This window comes from Cupressus sempervirens, chromosome 1, assembly GCF_028749045.1.
Source record: "Cupressus sempervirens isolate cs-2001-9-10 chromosome 1, ASM2874904v1, whole genome shotgun sequence".
Lineage (NCBI taxonomy): Eukaryota > Viridiplantae > Streptophyta > Pinopsida > Cupressales > Cupressaceae > Cupressus > Cupressus sempervirens.
In genome coordinates, this window is record NC_143118.1 from 427,763,934 (window position 1) to 427,784,459 (window position 20,526).

The 20,526-nt window shown below is 33.9% G+C and overlaps 1 protein-coding gene and 1 long non-coding RNA gene across 10 annotated transcripts in view; one reads left to right on the plus strand and one right to left on the minus strand.

Moving 5' to 3' along the window:
• LOC149578099 (kinesin-like protein KIN-7E, chloroplastic) overlaps positions 1-20,526 on the minus strand; it is a 377,239-nt gene that overhangs the window by 287,417 nt on the left and 69,296 nt on the right. For all 9 annotated transcript variants that reach the window (XM_089827536.1, XM_089827546.1, XM_089827542.1 and 6 more), the window contains exon 7: positions 6,992-7,051. In XM_089827536.1, coding sequence (XP_089683662.1) covers positions 6,992-7,051 — 60 coding nt within the window. The remainder of the gene's footprint in view (positions 1-6,991; positions 7,052-20,526) is intronic.
• LOC149578100 (uncharacterized) overlaps positions 1-20,526 on the plus strand; it is a 383,937-nt gene that overhangs the window by 270,521 nt on the left and 92,890 nt on the right. The window lies entirely within an intron of this gene.

Below are 20,526 nucleotides of genomic sequence, written 5' to 3' on the forward strand. Positions count from 1 at the left end.
GAATGCACCAGAAATGTATCAAAATATTTTCTCCTTCAAAATCTATGATTTGGTTCGACCATACAATGGTATTTATAAGGTATTTAGTAGTTTTTAACTTCATAACCAACTCCTACACCAACCATCTACCCTTTTACATCTTTTTTTGCAATGTTAGCAACTTTCTCAATGTTGCATTTTACAACTTTTTTATGCAACTTTTTACATTTTTGACAAAATGACTTTAAAACTTTATCAAATCTCTCTATACATACCTAAATTTAATATTTAAGACCTCTTATAATGCATTTACCATTTCATAGGCCTTTTAAACAATTTGACCATGTAGACCTAAACATGACCTATTTGACAACTTGAGCAATATTGTGCACATGCTTACATGTCCTATCAATACATTTACAAATGGATTCAAAATGAATCAATACATCATATAATTGACTTTAAAAGACTCAAAAACTTTATATATCTCATAGTGACCTTCAGGATTAGGTGCTCCTGCACCATACTACCGTCCTTGAAAGTTTTCCAAGTCTCTTGGAAAGGTGTGCCATAACCTGCAAAAAAAATACAACAAAAATCTTCATCTTTACCTTCCTCTGTCTTTGCCTCTTCATGCCTTTATCACCATCATCTTTTCCCTTAAGGACACAGGACTGTCCTCAAAATCATCTTCTCAAATACTCCGATTAGTGGAGCATTAATGGCTGCAACTTCCACGGTGCCTTATCAGTCAGAGATCCACCTTTACCATTGCTACTTCAAACTCACCACAAAAAACTCTCCCCTACCAATCTGATACCAATCTAATGTGGAGCAACCACAATAATGACAATAAAATAATGGTAATATGAAACTGACTGTTCTTAACTTGGAACCCGAACCAAACTGTTATAACATTCTTTCTATCAATGAACCAATGAGCTGTAACCGAATGCTTCAGAGTACAAAAGATCGATATAGAGAAGACTGAAACATTATTAAAACAAAAAAACACACACCATTATATGCTAATGACAGATTACAAAGTATGGCTCTCTGGCTGCCGCCAGAGAGCCATGAGAATTTCTTCTCAATTCACTGTCTTCTTCAAACCTTTTCACTTTTTCACACTTATCGATTCTCCTTCCTTCTATTTACATCATGAGATGTCTTTTAAAGACTATCTTAACAGTTACAAACCGTTTCTTGCCTAGTTCGGTTACATGTTTTACACTGGTTTTATTGCTTCATTACCCATTAATTTAAACTTGTACCTAAATGATAAGATACTAACCCTTTTGGAGTCCTTCACCCATATCTTATTTCATGCTTACATTTGTGCATAATATCAACGCATAATGATGGCAAATTAATTCTTTCGTGGGTGCCACTGTACCACAGAGCTTTCTTGCATACAACAAAAGATGACTTTTACAATGAGAGGGCACTCCTTTATATAGGCAAAGAAGTTGAGAAAAAAGTGGAGGAAAAGTGGGAATAACTCAACCAACTTTGACCCAGTCAAACTAGGTGAAAGAAATTATTGGATTACATGTCATGAGGACATGTAATCGAATTACATGTGTTTGAGTTACATGCAATTGGAATACATGCAATCCATCTTTTGCATCTACAAAATTGGATAACACTTGAAGAGAATGTTGAAACTGTTGATTCTAAATGAATCAATCCTGTAGACTATCAGCAAAAGCCTTGTACTTGATGATGCAATCCTAGATGATCACAGGATCGAAAGTTCCTATATTTCCTGCCACTGCATTCACTTTGATAAGCATGGTGTTGCGTCTTTTGATAGCCTTTGACTCTCTTTGACGAACTATCCATTGTCATTTGAAAACTTGATGTGATAAAGTTTTTCCTCATTCAAGTTGTCGTGAATTCTCCTCTGTAGATTGGCACATTTTGGAGTCTTTGACAATTTGAAAACCTTCTCAATGGTGTCGGGATGTAAACTCGTAACAACTTTCCATTAGCACCTTTAATGGTGTCCAGATGTAGACTCGTAACAACTTTCCATTAGCACCTTTAACTTCCTTTTTTTGAAACAAAGTGTTTGGCGCATTCCCACGTGAACTCAGGTTCTAGGCTAGCCATTGCAAAAGTGGAGACCAAATGAATTACTGCTTCCTAAGGATCAAAGCATATCTTCTCAATGGGATGTCTTTGTTCTTCAAAGAAGTTCTAACATATCTTGAAGAGTGCGCCACAACATGAAGATGAAAACATCTTCCAATGAATGAAATTGGATCCATGAAAACTTTGGGATTTGAGTTACAATGACGAATCCATGAGGGATGAGTGTTTAAGTATGGATTAAATACTTATGAAACACATATGATGGCTGAAAATGAACCGGAGAGCATATGTATTTGGGCAAAATGGGCCAAAATTGCACTGTCAAGCGTGGATTGCATGAGGGCAAAGATGGGCTTTTGTGGATATGGCCAAGAATGCAAGTTGGGATGCATATGGATGTGTGCAAATGGTGACTTTGGTGTTTAAAGGGTGACCTACCAAAATTGGATTCTCCGGATGCAATTACATGTAAAGTAATTTACATGTAATTGTGACTTGATGAAAACATGTAATTAGGTTCGAAGGATGGAACTATATGTAAGTGGGTATGGAGGTAGTTACATGTAAATGTAGGTGGAGAATGAGATTACATGTAATTGCATATGAAGGAAATGATGTAATATGCTTGGATATGAATTGGTGGGATACGAAAAGATGTGATACACTTGCATGGAAAGGTGAAAAATGAAATGGTGTGATATGCTCTTGGATTCTTGAGAACAATCTTAAGCTTTTTGAAGAAAAAAAACAGCAATCGAACAAGAAAAAAAACCAAGCACAAAACAAGAACATAACTTTGGTTTTTTACTCAAACATGACAAATACCAAGGTGCTTTCCTATGCAAATTCGAAAATGGAATTTGAGGAAATTCCAAATACTTGAAAATGAAGGTTTTCATCCTATTTAAAGAGGATTTGCAAAATACATGGCATATATTTGGACAAATGTACAAGGATGAACCATAATATGCAAAGAAATAGAAACAAATGGAAAACTTCAACTTACTTAGTGATCAAAGAGCCTAGTGTGGAAGATTGATAGGTTTGGAAGAAAGTTTCTCCTCCAATTTCGAATTTCCAACAAACTCTTTGAACTTTTGAATGCTTGCAAATGATGGCTTTGTATGAGACATTTTTGTATGTAAATGCCCAAAAAGTGATCTCAAACCTTCAACATGTAACCGCTTTTGAAGAAAACATGCATTTGGACGTGTCCGGGGAAAAAAGCATGCTCTTGTTTTGCAATAATATGAAAGATTTTTGACCAAGAATGATAAAAATGTGATCACAAAATACATAAACATGGATCAGAACTCTGAAATGCCCCCTATTGGATCAAAACTCTGAGCTGGAAATGCCAAAATCTGGGCATCTTCAGGAAAAACGTGGCTCCAAATTGTATATATTTTGGTCGCTTTTGACTTGTAAATGCAAAAACGTCTTTCCTAAATGCTAATACATGGATCCAAATGCAAAAATGTGGCTCCAAAATGCAAAAACGTGGATGAAAACTCAATTTTCTGGGCATTTTTAGCAAAAACGTGCCCTAGAAATGCATGAATTTGAGCCATTTTTGGCTTGGGAGTGCAAATCGTGGTCTCCAATAGAATTTGCATGTGTTGAAATGCCAAATCAGGGTCCATGGATGCATTTACATATTTAAAATGTATTCATATGATGGCTTGAAGTGCAAATCACACTCTCAAGACCTCATTACATATTTAAAATATGTAATAAATGCCATATGTTTGGACGTTTTTGGCTTTGGAGTGCAAAAATGGGGTCTTGGAGGGTGATTACATGAGTTTTGAATGCAAAATTGGATTCTCCAAGACACGTTACATATAAAATCCATTGGTTGGGAGTGCATTTACATGTAAATGGAGTCTTAGAAGTCCATTACATATTTCAAATATTAAAATGTATAGGAATTGGTCTCTTATGCAAATCGCACCCTTGAAGTGCATTTACATGTTTTCAAATAGATGAATTTAGAATCTAGATGCAAATCGCATTCTAGAAGGAGCATTACATGTTTCAAAACTTGTCAAGAACAAGCATATAGTGCAAAATCGCACTCTCCAAGGTCTTTTGCATGTTTTGAAATACATATAAGTGTAAAACAAAGCAAATCGCACTCTTCCAACCTCATTACATATTTCATTTTAATATTTAAATGGTCATTTCCATGCAAGTTGCACTCTTGGAGGACCATTGCATATTTTCAAAACCTTGGCTTTTATTTGTCTAAGTCCATAAAAATGACTTTATAGTGCAAATCGCATTCTTAGGATGCAATTGCATGTAAAGTGAATTACATGTAAAGGAAGTTTTTTATGCAAAATGGACTCTAGGAAGTCCATTACATTCATCTCTAGTGCAAATCTCACTCTTGGAGGACCATTACATGTAAATGAGTTAACAAGATGCATTTGCACAACTTAAGTGATCAATTAAGCACGTGTTTAATTGATTTTTGAAGAAATATCACTTATTTGGGTCAAAAATAATATTTACATTGTATAGTTTAATATATCATGTGCAAATATAAGGCAAAAGCCTACAATGCAACGGTAACTTGCGAGCCTCTCATGTGGGAGGTCTTGGCTTCAGCCGTTTATCGATTTTTATTTTTATTTTTTATTTTTTTTAAATATATATATATATATATATATATATATATATATATATATATATATATATATATCATGTGCAAATATCATTCAAAAAGTAATATTAACTTAGATGTTTTGAACTAAAACATAAAGTAACTCAAAAATTAAATCAAACTATATATTTAATAAAGTCACTTAACTGGAAAATTAAAAAGCAACTCAACTTAAAAATATAACATAAAGTGCTCTATAGTCACTTAAGTGAAAAATTTAAGTGATAAAGTAACATAAAAAGATAACATAAAGTGAATTTATGTTATATTTTTCAAAAAGTGAATGTCAATATTAAAATATAACATGATATTTTAAATTATGCAATTGCATCTGGAGAGTCCACTTTTTGGGCACTAAAATAGTTATATCTTTTGATTGCCAAACCCGATTAAGCCCTAAGATATACCAAATCGAAGAGAAAATCGAAAGCAAGATATTGAACAAAACCAAAAGACCAAAAGCAAACAAACACACACTCAAAAATGAGAAAAAGGACGTTGAAGGCTTGAAAAAATCAAGCATAGGCTTATTAAAATGAAAACAGAAAAGGACTTGACAAAAGCCTTCAATAAAAAGATTCACCATACCAATTGGGGTTGATTGATTGATCATTGTTACCTAAATTTTTTGGTGACAAAATGCAAGACAACAAACTGCAAAATGCAATCCTCATAATTGAATCTACAATATTCAGTTGTAGATTCCATACCCTTATACTTCAGCAAGGGAACAAAATTTCAGAACTTCAGAAGTGTCACAAAGACAACAAGAGAAAAAATAATATTCAATCGGATGCCTTTCTTATCAAATGGCCTCATATGTATAATCTCCAAATGGCACAATTTTCCCAAATGAACTTGACTTAAGAAGCTTCCTGCACACAATATTAAAATATAATAAAGTGTCATTATAATATAATTTATTAATTGCTTTTGGCTCTAAAAATGACCTTTTCCACTATAACGTAATATTCTCACACACAAGGCCACTGTTTCATGTGCCCACGATTTAAAACTTTTCATCCCAGTTCCAACGAGCTATGATACTAAGGTGACCAACATACAACACCAAAAAAACTAACCACCTCGGCATATTTAGGTGAGTAATAATAATATTTCACCCATCTTGAGAAAACAACTGAAAAGGCATCAGAATTGAAATCTAACAACATTGGAGTGATCTTGATGAAGAAAGACGATGAATGAACTTGACAGAGTGACTTACTATAAATAGATGCTCCGTCCAAGATTCTTGGAGCCCAAGCTAGGAGTTTGAAATAAAAACTGAGAGCATCATTCAACTCCTCTGACACAACTGAGCTCATCGGAACCAATAGTTTGACTTACTATAAATAGTAAGTCTCTTAAACGGAGCCATAACACACCATAGGCTATTGGAAGGCTTATAGCCCCACAATTGAGATCCTCAAATCCCATCGTCAACTCACAAGGGTCGCAATGTTGAACTAGCCAAACTAAATACAAGAGCCTACTAAAAATGGGGACATTACAAAAACTCCCAAACTAGACCCTCTAATCCACTATACAAGCCTATGAGTGTCAAATGATAGGCTAATCCTCTCATGCTCAAGAAAAATGGGAACATTACACACAACTTATTAATCTAATATTAAAGCATGGGTGAAATTACAACTCTCACAAGCTAAAAACAAGTTATTTGCATGTCAAGACATGGAAGCAGGTGGAACCACATATTTATCATTGCCCTTCTATTATCTATAACATAGCAATTATTTTGAACAACTACTAAAGTTTCAAATCAATATTATTTCAAATCCTTTTCTAGAACTATAATAGATTATGTGTGTATTTTAGGTAGCAACTAGCCATATAAAAGTTGAGTACTAATTCAAAAAAAATACTAAATTAGTAAAGGCTCCCTACCTAAAGATTATTAGTCACAAGAAAAAATAAATATTTCACCAAGAAATCCAAATTCGCCATTTAAACTTAACAAAAAGCTTAATCATTGCTTATGGTAATCGCCCTTTTAAATTTTCCATCTTGTGCCTTAGCAATTCCTATAGTAAAGAAAATAAGAACAAAAAAAAAGCATTGTGAACGAAAATATTTTTAAATGTGACTATTTTTTAATAATTTATCATGCTGCTGAAACAGTAATGGTTATGCAAGTACTCAAAAATTAGAACACAATAACAAAAGACTAGCTTCTCAATTTGATTTCACTAGAACACGTTTGAAATCAAGCTTTTTTAGAAAACACACCTGAGCATCTTCCCTTATTCTCAAGTTCTGTCGTGTTGAATCCAACAAATCGTTTATGACCTTCAATAAAAGAAAATGTAGAACTATAATAATTACAAAACAAGCCTTGTAACTTTTTGACAAGATAAGTATAACATGTAAAGCCTTATATTTATTTTAAATATGTTGGGAAAAACACTTAATGATACAACAAATATATATATATATATATATAAAGAACTTGGTTCACTCACCATAGGAAACTAGTAACAAAACTAATAAAACTTATTGTCGTAATAATATATTAATTATTTTGACAAATAGTAATGCAAAATGTTTAAATTTAAATTTAATTTATATTGAAATGTGGAAACATAAAATATTTTTCTTAGTAAGTAAGCAAAATATGCATTGCATATAATTCCTCTCAACTAGTAAAATTTATATCATATTTCTTAGTTAAACAACATTGTAACAAAAAATTAATAACATATTTCTTAGTACAACACGAGCTCTATTGAGAGGACGGTCATGGGTTTGATTCTTGCCCACCCATAGTTGGAAATAGGAAGAGTGATGGTCAAAAATGATTAGAGGTTAGGTGACAAACACATGCACATAATATCAATGTTGACATAGATGTTATTCATGGCACTTTGACTGTAATTACCATTGATCAGAGATTGACACACATCACTGAGCATAGACATTGACATGGTCAAAAATATATGTATAGATTCACGAACAGAGTCAAAAACAAGTGTTTGGAGATATCTTGTCATTATAGAGGGAGTGCTTTGGGAGACATAAGGAGAAAACTGAAGAGATAAGGAGTTGTAGACAATTAGTACGGGAGATATAAGTAGATCCGACACCAATAGAAAAAAATCATTATCATATTTATTATCATTAATGTCCATTATTATTTAAAGTAATTATTATTCTATTTTTTATTCATGATTATACAATAACAAGTATTAATTAATCAACTGAATATTTTTTAACTAATCAAGTATAATAACAATTATATCACGTGTAATTTTGTACATGTAATAATTAATCTCTATGATAATAATGATAATAGAGATAATAACTTCTTATACTATTAGTTATCCATGACACCTATTATTATTCATAATAATTATTCTACTATATATTATGAATAACTAAATATTTTTAATAAAAAATATTTACTATGCAATTATATGTAACGTATATTTAATTAATGTATTATATTTATTTCATTAATAAATATAAAGTAAATTGCATTCTTATTTATTATTTATTATATTTTTATCTAATAAATGTATTTCTTATATAACATTATGCAAGAGATAATTATCTTATTGTTACTAAATAAGTTTATTAAAATAATTCAATAATATTTATAATTGTAGATATGTTAAATTACTAATATAAAAATCATGTGTTTTTATCATTGTCAAAAGCAATGCGACAAAAAGATATTTGTTAAGATATTATAAAAAATAAATGATTTTATCATCCACATATTGTGAAAGAAAAAGGACAAAATGGAATAGTGAAAGCACTATTATATGAAAACGGAAAAAAATCAGAAGAAAAGTTGGTCAAATGATTTAAATCCTTGCTTCTAATATGTTGGTGGTTTAACATTTAACATGATGATATTGTTAACCAATAGGATTACAAATAAATTAATTCGTATATTTGTAAAGAAATGTGAAAAAATGATAAACTGTAGGAAATGTTGCAAACCAATTTTAATTTTGGATGATGATTGGTTGATTTAGTTGAATCGGGGAATGCATAGTATCCTGTGTGTAATAGGAACTAACAACATGGATGTTTCCTTCCATATCATACAAATGGTGAAAACAAGAAAACTAGAATTTTGTAGGGGGATATTTAATGCCTCACAATAATTGGTATAGCCTTCCCTAAAACATTACTTGTAGTATGGTGCCTTTCAATTTGAGCCTTGTAATTGATGTGGAAGCATCCATTATTGGTGCATTTTGTTTTCTTTTTTATGTTCATAGACTTGTTTTTTGATGCTATAGGCCTTAGGGGCTCCTTGAGGTCCATTTCAATGAATTAAGATATGTCATAATGTCTATAAATTTTAGATTTAAAGTTTCTCGCCAAAATCCAATTTGAATTTTCTAGTGAAGTTTTGGGTTATGAAAGATTGGAAGTTATTCTTCAACCTTGGTTTCGGATCAATTTCTACAAATAAGGTCATTGTAGACTATGTGAGTTTTGTTTTTACACTTTCATCTTTTGTGGTTTGAGTTAAAAGGTTAAAATTTGCAAAAGTTGTCACACATTGTAGAAATTTAGTAATTTGGGGTTTCCCACGAAAACCCAATTTGAATTTTCTAGTGAATTTTTAAGCTAGGAAGGTTAGGAATTATTCTCCATCCTTAGTTTTTGGTGAATTTGTCCAAATACGGTCCTTGCACACCATGTTGACCATGTGGTTTGAGTTTATGGTTAAAAATTGCGAAGTTGTCATAAAAAGTGGCAAAGTTGTCATGAAAAGTGCATCTTTTAAGTGTAATTAGTTGGATGAGTTAGAAATGATATAAAATAATGGGAAATGTTTATTTACAAAAAGGACAGAGAATAGTAGTTTGGAATGCAAGAAAACTTGTTTTGCATCACTAAAAGATTGTTTGAGTTTGAGTTTTTCCTATGAAAGAACTGAAAGAAGCATGTAGTAGTCCAGGGTAACGTGACTCGCGGCGAGTCACGTGAGTCAAGCGAGTCAGCGAGCCATGCTGACCTCGCCGAGTCACAATGACTCGTGACTCACGAGCGGTGAGTCACGAGGAGTGACTCGCGTGACTCACGAGTCACCGAGTGACTCGCATGACCCGGCCTACTTGACTTGGCCGTGACAGGCATGAAACCGGGCCTTGAAAATATAATTTTTTACATTTTTTTTTAATATATCTCACTCATATAACCCTAAAAGGGCTCCCATAACAGTCTATAGTGAAAAGAAGAAAGAGAGAGAGAGGTAGAAGAGAAATAGAGGTTTCTTGTTTTGCAACCAGCTGAAAGGAGGAGGAGAAAAGCTTGCATTTGTGACATTGGAACTTGCATTTAGATCATCAAGGAGTTTATAGGAGCTCTTCTCAACACTTCCCAAAGCATTTGAAAGAGGTAAGACTTGATTGTTTAGATTTTGATGATTTTTTTGTCTATGCTTATGAGTTTTTTGCATGAATTTTTTTTGTTTGTTTATGAGTTTTTTTTTTACTTTAGATCTTCATAAAATGCAATGCTGAAATGGTAATATTTGGTCTAAAATGTCTTATTGCAGCAACCTTTACATTGTTCCTTAATTAAGTCATAATGGCTTCCGGAGGTAAAAAACCCAAGCTCTCTAAAGGCAACAAAAAATATGAGTGTTGGAAGTTCACCATAGAATTTCCGGGTAGAAAGAGAACTCAAACAAAATGCCTATTTTGCAAAACCATTAATAGTGGGGGGATAAATAGATTAAAATACCATATTGCTGGCTTATGTGGTCATGATATTGAGCCTTGTGGAGCTACATCTGTTGAGGCTCAACGTTTTTGTTATGTAGCCTTGGAAAAATATGAACAAGAAAAACAATTAAAAGAAAAACAATTAGAAGAGTTAGTTTTGATTGGTTCTAGTTCCCTTCCACGCTCATTTGCAAATGTTTTAGAGTCAGTAGGCTGTGTTGGAGAAGGTTCTTCCCGTCCCCCCTATCGTCCTAGTGCTTCTGTTGCTCGTGCTTCTTCTACATCTATTCCTTGCACTTCTAGTGATACTACTGCTGCTGCCCCTTCTAGTAGTGTTGCTCTTCTTCGTCCTAGAGTCAGAAAATCTAGTAAGTTGGACAACTTTTTTGTACCGCGTACCACTCCTGGTGCACAACCCTCACTTGAGAGCATGGGCTGGAATAGGGAGATACATGAAGCTGGAGTAAGAGCAATTTGCAAGTTTTGGTTTTTCTGCAACATTCCATTTATAGCAGCTAGGTACTTCAAGTTTTCAACTTCATTTATATTTGATTGTTTTAAGTTTTAAGTTTTAAAATTTATATTCAATTTTATACTTTTAACTTGATGTTGAAAATTTGAAATATGCTAATTAAAATGTTTTTATAAATGTAATAGGACTCCTTATTGGCAGGGGATGAATGATGCAATTTCCATCTGTGGTGCGGGGTTCAAAGCCCCCACTGAAGATGAGTTGAGTGGCCCCCTCTTGCTAGATATGGTTGAGGAGATGAAACTTGAGTTGGAGGACACAAAAAGATTTGGAGCCAAAAGGGGTGTACCATCATGACAGATAGGAGGTCCAGAACCCTCCTAAATTTTCTTATTTCTAGCGGAGGTAATTCATCATGCTCTACTTCTTGAAGTCTAAAATTTAATGTATACTATTATTGAATAACGAAAATTTTGTTTTATTGAGTATTGATTCTTGATTCTTGAATGATAATTATTTTGTTTAATTTTCACTTTCAGGATCCACCATGTTTTTGAGGTCCATAGATGCTTCCTCATGTGTGAAAAATGCAAAATTCTTATGTCAGACTATTGAGGAGGTCATAAGGGAGGTGGGGGAAAAGAATGTTGTCCTAGTGGTGACAGATAAAGCAGCTAATTATGTTGCTGCAGGTAAAATTTGAACTTCTAACTTTCTAAGTTCTACTTCTAAAAAATTTGTTTTAGTTTTCATTAAATTTTGAACATTAAAAGTTTTTTAATACATCAAAAATTTTCATTGTTTACTAACTAATTTAAAATTGCTACAGGAAAACTATTGATGGAGAGACACCCAAAAATCTTTTAGACTCCATGTGCAGCCCATTGCATCGACCTCATGTTAGAGGATATTGACAAGCTTGTATGGGTGAAATCATGTGTTACCAAGGCCAAAAATCTTTGTAAGTTCATCTATAATCATGCCTTGGTCCTCAGCACTATGAGGAAATACACGAAGGGAAAGGAGTTGGCTCGTCCTAGTATCACAAGATTTGAACTTTATCACACTAAAATCCTTGCTGAGTTCAAGGTTAGAGCTGAGGTGCATGTTTGTTGATCCAGAATGGAGTTCCTCCTCCTTTGCGAGCAGCCCTGCAGGGATAGATGCAACAAAATGCATTTATGATGATGATAATTTTTGGGAGCCATGTTCGAAGATTGTGGAGGTAATTTTAAATTTTAAAAGCTTAAGTCTTAAAATTTTATAAATTAATTTGTCTCATACATATTTTTGTTTTATTTTCATTGTGCAACTTTGCAAAGTTTCATCATTCACTAAATTGTTTTTTTGTTTAATTGTTTTGTAGATCACCGAGCCCCTTGTAGCTCTCTTACGAGTTGCTGATGGCAAGAAGCCCTGTATGGGCTACATTTATGAGGGCATGGATAGGGTCAAGGAGACTATTAAGGCCAAATATGTAGGAGTTGGGAAAAACTATGGCCCTATTTGGGACATAATTGATAGGAGATGGCAAAATCAGCTTCATAAGCCCATCCATGCAGCAGCCTATTACCTCAATCCGGCATACCATTTCCTTGATGATTTCAAGGCAGATGAGGAGGTTCTTAGTGGCCTATACACAGTGGTATCAAAGATGTCCCCTAATCCCACAGATATATTGCTTGAGATGGATGCCTATAATAATGCATCAGGGCCCATTTTTTCAAGTCAAATTTGCAAAGAAGGTCTTACAAAATTGCAGCCAGGTAAAGATTGCAACTTAAGCCTTATACAATCTAGTTTATAAATTTCTAGCTTTAAACTTAAAGTTCAAATTTTGAAATGAGACTAATATTTTTTTCTTTTCCTTTTTTCAAAATTCAGATAAATGGTGGCAAATGTTTGGGCCTTCAACCAAAAACCTTCAACAAATCGCCATCCGCATTTTGAGCCAGCCAAGTAGCGCTTCTGGATGTGAGCGTAACTGGAGCATGTTCGAGCACATCCACTCGAAGAGGTGTAACAGGTTGTCTGTGTAGAAAATGAATTCTAGTCTTTGTGCACTACAACCTACGCATTAGGATCAGGGAGAATTTGGATAGTGACACCTCTCCGATTACTCTAGAGGAGGTTGATCCAGTGTCTAATTGGATCACTGAGGCTACTGATCCTGTCTTTGATGATGAGGACCTACAGTGGCTTGACCAGGCAGATAGAGAGGGCCAGGCTGAGGCTGTGGCTATGGCAGCAAAGGACCAGAGAGCTCCAGTTGTTCCTAGTGGTACCCCACAGACATTGGCAGAGCCAGAGGCAGAGAGTACAATTGATCCTAGAGGCACCTCACGAGCTGATGCTATGACTACTGAGACATCTAGGACCTACCTTAGACGCCTTACTAAGAGGCATTTTGTAGATTATATTGAGCCTGAGCCTGAGGTTGAGGCTGAGGTTGGGGATGAGGATGAGGATGACGATGATAATGAGGATGACGATGAGGATGAGGATGATGATGAGGACTCCGACTAGGAGCCACAGCTTTAGACTTATAGTCTTGTTTTAACTTTTTGTTTAACAGTTTAACAGTAACTTAATATATGATCAGCATTTGGAACATTTGAATTTGATGATGACTATTGAATCTTGATGTGTTGGATTTCATAATGCATAAATGATAATACATATACATTTTGATGGTTTGCATGTATTTATCTTAGTTTCACTTTAATTACTAGTAATATAGTATTTACTTTTAGCAATTTACCTTTGTAAGTTTGTAACTTTGTAGTTTGTAGTATTGTACATATGTAATCGATGTTTGACTTTTAAGTTTTAAGTTTTTAACTTTAAGTATGTGGCATGTGCATTATGATCAAATTATCTTCTATTTAATGATGTTATTGTGTCTTTACGCTTTATTCAATAATGGGTGCATGGAATGTTCTTTAAATCCTAAAAAATCTCAAAATTTCGAGGTTTTTTCACTTCGCCGAGTCACCACCGAGCCAAGTCACGAGTCAGAGCCGGGTCACGAGTCAAGTTACCCTTGCCGAGTTCGAGTCTCGTTACACCGTGTAGTACAGACTTGCATGGATAGATACAAGCCTCAAATAGAAATTGGAAAAGTTATAGCTATGTCTCTAGCTCCAAATGAAATTAATTTCATAGAATTTCATTAAGTTTTGAGCAAGCTATGGTAAAAAAATTGAACATTTTTGGTATCTTGGGTTCTTGCTATATTTAGTTCATTATTCTAGAGCCTTACTTAATGGCCATTTGGGCTTTCTTTTCAGTTCCATTAATCAGTTCTATTTTTAGACGATGTCTTTATTTAGACAACTTCACGTTTTACTTAACACATTTTATAGCGTCTGTAAATCTATTTAAGAATGTGTATTGTTAATACAATCGATTCTGTTTTTTTATGGTTTCGTGGAATTCAAGGGGGGGCTGGTCTGGATATAACTCTGTTATGGGGAGCTTTAATAATTTTTCCATAAAAATCATCTCTTGGATTTTATTAATTTTTCCTCAAAATAACCATTTGGGTTTTACTAAATTTTTCCTTGAGAATTATCTATTTTGCATTCTCTGAACCAAGTTTGTTTGGTTTTGATTGATTTTTCACCTCAAAATCATATTTGGTTTTGGTCAGTTTTTCTCCTCAAAAATTGTTTTTGGCTTATGTAATTTGTGAAGTTTGCATTGGATTTTCTGTCAAGGATTCCTACTTTTGGTTTTTCTTTTGCTTTTCCCCCGAAAACAACGCTTCATATACTTCAAATCATGGTACCTTTCATTATGTTTTGGGGTGTCCTCATGTGCAACAGTTTGGAGAGTTTGTTGGATTTTCCTCAAAATCATGGCAATTATCCTCATTATTTGTCTTTGTTTATAGGGAAGAACATTTTTTTTATCCAACATCAGGTTGGACATTTTCTAAATGATTTTTGCTCAGCCATTTTGCGGATTCTGGGAGGGTCAGTGGAAGACTCTAATCTCTTGTTGTAGAACATTTCGAAGAAGGGGACATCATTCTTTGTTGTTTTGGCTACTCTTGGTCATTAACGTTTTGCAATAATAGGGAGGGTCTCACCAACGGCAGAAAAATGCTTTGAAGGATTTATGATCACAAGACATGTACAGTCTTCTATTGGATAGTTGATAGAATGACCATTAAGGAGGTTATTAGAATATTTTTAGTATCCTAGGTTTTTGTTGTATTTGGCTTGTTATTCTAGAACCTTAATTAATGGTCATATAGGCTTTCTTATTAGTTCTCTTAGTCATTTTTATTTTTAGATGATATCTTTATTTAGACAACTTTACTTTTTATAACATTTTTTGTAGCATCTATAAAGTCTATTTAAGAGTGTTAATACAAATGATTCAGGTTTTTCAAGTTTCAAAGACACCATTGGCTACCTTGTAAATTTTATATTCCTAAACAATTATAGCCTGCAAACATGCATGGTACAGATCTGTATGGTATGGTATGGACCTGAGCATGATTGATAAAGTTGATATGGTTTTTTAAATTCCAATTGCAATTGGTTTCATGACTTTTCATTGGTTTTGTGCAAGTTATAGCATTTTTTGTATTTTCTGTCCTGAACCCAACCTTAGGCTTTTAGTAAGTGAAATTAATTAATAGGTGTTTCCACAGTTGAAATTTGATTAAACTTTGTGGAAATCCTTGTACCAAAGCTACCCACATTCCCGCCAAGGAAACCTAGATGAATTGTTCTACACAAGTTATTTAGGTCTATTGATCTCTTTGTGCAGGGTATCTATCAAAAAAAACCTAGTAGAAGGAGAGTTTATGGAACACTATCATTTGAGTTGTTTAATATGCTGATGATTTGTTAATCATAAAGAGGCACGGTCAGAGGCCACAGGCAAGCCAAGAATGTATGTCCTTAAACAAGGTTGGATGTTGTTTGTCAAATAGACCAAAGAACAATGTAGCTAAAAGGTGTAACTGGAATGCACCTTGAATGTTTTTCAGTAGAATCTGCATGCTTGATTAATTTAGTCCTTCCCCTGCATCATTTGGCATTTGAGCCCAAAAGATCTTGGCAGGAGAAATTAATTGTATTGGTTAGCACTTGGTTCAGTATGTGTGTTGTAGATTGACAAGTTGGAGAGAAGAGCCTAGATACCATAAGACTGGGCAACGAAGAAAAGAAAGCCCTAGGTGAGGTATCACAAGAAGACAAGCAGAGAGAAAGAATAGCAAGATGCGACAACAATCTCAAAAGGGAAGCATTAAGAAGAAAGAGAACATGAAAATAGATTTTAAAAAACAAGAGGCAGAGTCTGATAAAGAAATGGTAGAGTTAAGGAAAGATAATAAGCATGTAATACAATAGTGCCTTGAGGAAGTATACCAAGAATGTGTTGGATATTGGCCAATGCATAATAAGACGATGTGGCCTGTAAAGATGATTGTTCAAAAGACAACTTGTAGCAACATACCAAGAGGACAAAAAAAATAGTTTGCAACCATGGTACATTGCAAGTAGACTACAAATGTTGAAAGGGTGATTGAAGAAAGGAAGAAAGTCAACAAAAGGAAAGAGTTGGTAAATGCTAAAATAAAAGATGGAGGCACATCAAGACAATAGATTGTTTAAGAGGTAAAAATAAATTGAAGGGTGTCAATTTTGTCTTTTCTTTTCTTCGTTTCAATTTATTTGTCTTGTTTTTGTATGTTTGTGTTATTTTTCAATTTTTTTATGGGATACAATTGGTGTTTCATACCAGACATATCATAGAAATGTGCAACTAGATCCTATGCATTTAAACCACCAAAGTTATAAGACCTGCCCAACTTCAGCAATCCCAGAGGCAACCTAAGCTTTTTGAGGCCTAGGGACTCATGACTCAAATCTAAGTGAGTCTTGGTAAGCCCACAAGACTCACCAAACTTGGCAATTCCCAAGCCCTAGACTCTACCAAAGAAAGCACTAAAAGTAAGTCAACAAAAAAAAATTTAAAAACACTTTTCACTAAAAACAATAACACTTATATTTGCTCTCTAAACCCTAAAACATCATCGTTATTGTTTTCAAGCACAAGGAGACAGAAAACAATGCTTTGAGCAAAAAATATATGACATTGAAGTGAAAACTAGTAGATTAAGGACAAAAAATTATTACAGATTGTTTGGGGAGATCGTTGATCAACAATGGCACCTTCAACTTCACAAGCCTTACATGTAGTTGCCTAATACATTAATATAGCATTCCAATTTGTTAAAGATCTCAATGTATATATATTTTAATGCATTGCTATTACTTGTAATAGCACTTGTTTAATTATGTGTGTTTTAAGTTACTCTTCCAATGAATATATATATATGATATAAAGAGGCATGTATCTTGTAGAGACGTGTCTTTTGTTAATATCTTAACTCACATTTGATATATATCACAAATAATATTTGCTCAATCTATTGACAAGATTATGCTATATGTGTGTGTGTGTGTGTGTGCGTGTACTATCTATCTATCTATCTATCTATCTATCTATCTATCTATCTATATTTTATCGATAATAATAATAGTTAACTAGTAATATATATATATATATATATATATATAATTGATATTAATAATTTATTATCGATAATAATAATGCTCCATGATAATAATAGTGAAGGATAGATATCAAATATTTAAGGCCGATAAGCCATTCAAATATTTGATTTCATTGATTGGAATCATTTGACTGAAGCTACAACCATTAACACTCCTCTTAGCTAGGGAGGATGGTTTTGATCCAAATAAACAACACAACATGTACTACTGTTACCTCACAGTAACATCATGAGTACGGTATGCCCAAGAATATCAACCATATGATATTCACCATACTCATATATTTTCTTGGTATGCACACTAACATCACATCTCATGATGTCTACTAGAGAAGATATCTGCTCATGGTGTCTCCACTGATACTATGTCTCATAGTATCTGCCCATGGTTAACTAGTAATTATAATAGTTTATCTCTTGATCAAATCAATCCGATTAAAGCTACAACATTAATACTCCCTCTTAGCTAGGGAGGATTGTCTATTAGATCAACAAATTGTACTCTCGAGTAATGAGAAAGAAATATCAACTCGATATGATATTCTAGAAGATGGTGTGATGAAGAATATTAACATAGATCCATTTTTTAGATGATACCTTACGATATCATCAAAGTTCGGTGTCTACAAGAATATCATCCATAAGATATTCACCATACTTACATTTTCTTTGGTATGTGCACTTGCATTGTCTCATGATGCCTACGAAGGAAAATATTTGCACATGGTGTCTCCGATACTATGTGTCATAGTATACACCATGCCATATCTTAGTAATGTAACTTCAAAGGTTACATAAGAGATATGTACAATCATGATCTCCAAGGACATCAACCAAACAATATCCATCCTAATAGAAGGTTAAACTATTGTTAAGATCGTCACCTTACAATAATAACCATAAGAAAATGTATTGAAAGATTGTCACCTCTCAAGAAGTTTTCACAAGATCATTCAATAACTCACATGACTTCTACCATGAACCAAATCAGAGGGTGGATCCACCTTGAATATCCTCAAAGGACAAAACAAAGACTTTCACCTCAAACTCCTCTTTCACGGAGAAGAATGCATTAACTTCTCTGTCGTAGAGAAGAACTCATTAAGAAGATATCGACCTTTTGACCTCCTTGTCCAAGGTTTCTTCTAATGAGTTGTCGGACTCCCTCTGAATCTGATATCAACCATTTTACCTCATCGTCCAAGGTTGCCTCTGATGAACTATCACACTCCCTCTAACTCTGATATCAACCTTCTGACCTTCTCGTCCAATGTTACCTCTAATGAACTATCAAACTCCCTCTGAATCTAATATCAACCTTCTGACCTTCTTGTCCAAGGTTGCCTCTAATGGTTTGTCAAGGTTGCATATGAAATTCATGAACAATACAAAATACTTATCTCTTCATGTACGATACTCCTTGGCAATTCATAGCAAACTCACGATAGACTACTAAGCACACTACACCATTTAATGCTTTTGTTACAACTCCCATATGTTCTATTGATAGGAAATGACTATACAAAATACTTCACGTTAGCCAAAGCTCGGAGCCATGTAATATATAGTCTTTGGCGACCAAGTGGATTCTTTCTACTTGTGACAATTAAGAGACTAAAGAATCCAAACCTAGTGTGTTAGTAATGGACCCCGATTCTAATAATCTTATGGACAACACTTTCAAGCAAGCATTAAATTTGGAGTCAATGTTCCTTAGTTCTGATCAGATAAATGACCATCAACACATAAGATAGGATTCAATGTTTACGTCAGTTTGAAACTATAATGCAGTGCTTAGAACAACAGCTAGAATCTTCATTGCTTCATGGTAATATTCCTATACTTCCAAGTAGAGATATTATGACTCAAAGAAAAGATGAAATTAAAATACTCCATGCTTGATTCCAAAGAGCAGAGGAACACTGTAAAACTGAATATTAATTTGGATTTTATGCCTGAAGCAAGGTAATCAAGGAGCATTAGAAATATAGGATATATCTTCTTGCAACTAGAAAGGTATAATCTTTCTTAGAGCACATAATTCCCTTGCACCCATGAGACCAAATTTCAGCACACATATGACCAACAACAGTAAGAATACCTGCAATGAATGTGAAGAGTTTAAATCATTTCCAGGCAGTTGCCACTCATTCCAAATACACTGAAGTTGTTTGCAAATCCCATGCTAGAGGTCACAATGGTATCTAGATTGAAATAATCTCGTTCCAAACAAGTATGAAAGTTGACTCTTGATCCAGCCCGACTCCATTAAAAGGAGCATGGATTACTCTTGAATAAGGCTCACGATTTGACATTGAATGTTTTCACATATGGAAGCTAAATGTTCGCTGCCATTTTAATAACTACCTTGACAGCTCTTCTTGTATTTGATGCTTGTCTTAGTATCCTCCTTGCACAATTGTTTCTTCAGTGCATAGAGAAATTGCTTGTTTTTATAAATATTTTTATAATCTTTATTTGCTATTACACCATTGTAAGGATAAAGATTCTCTCACATGCATTTAATAGACGTCTATCTTTCAAATTTATGAGCTTGAGCAAAATAAGGATTAAAACCTAGAACAATGTGTGAAGATGTGCCCATCTAGCATTCTGGATATGCTATGAAGCAGCACAGATTCCTCCAACAGCATTGGGCTGCATCTTGACCATTCCATTACAGAAGGAAGCAAAAGTCGTAGACCTTATGAAGTCAGTTTTCAAGCATATGCCGAACTTTCTATTAATTCTACATTGCTGCTAGATATGTCAAAGATATGTTTTTCTTTAGGAACCAGTACTTGTCATTCCTTCATTCAAACAGTCATAATGAAGGATAAAGTCTGGACTTCCCTTTTAATCACGGTAATACAGAAGATGTAAAATCTCCAGCAATCATGTGAATATGCTGTTTGTTCACCTTACACAGCTTTATACAGTATGATACCCATGCTAATAATCACACCACTCATGGTTTCTGCATCCATAGCAGCAAAAACAATTGTTA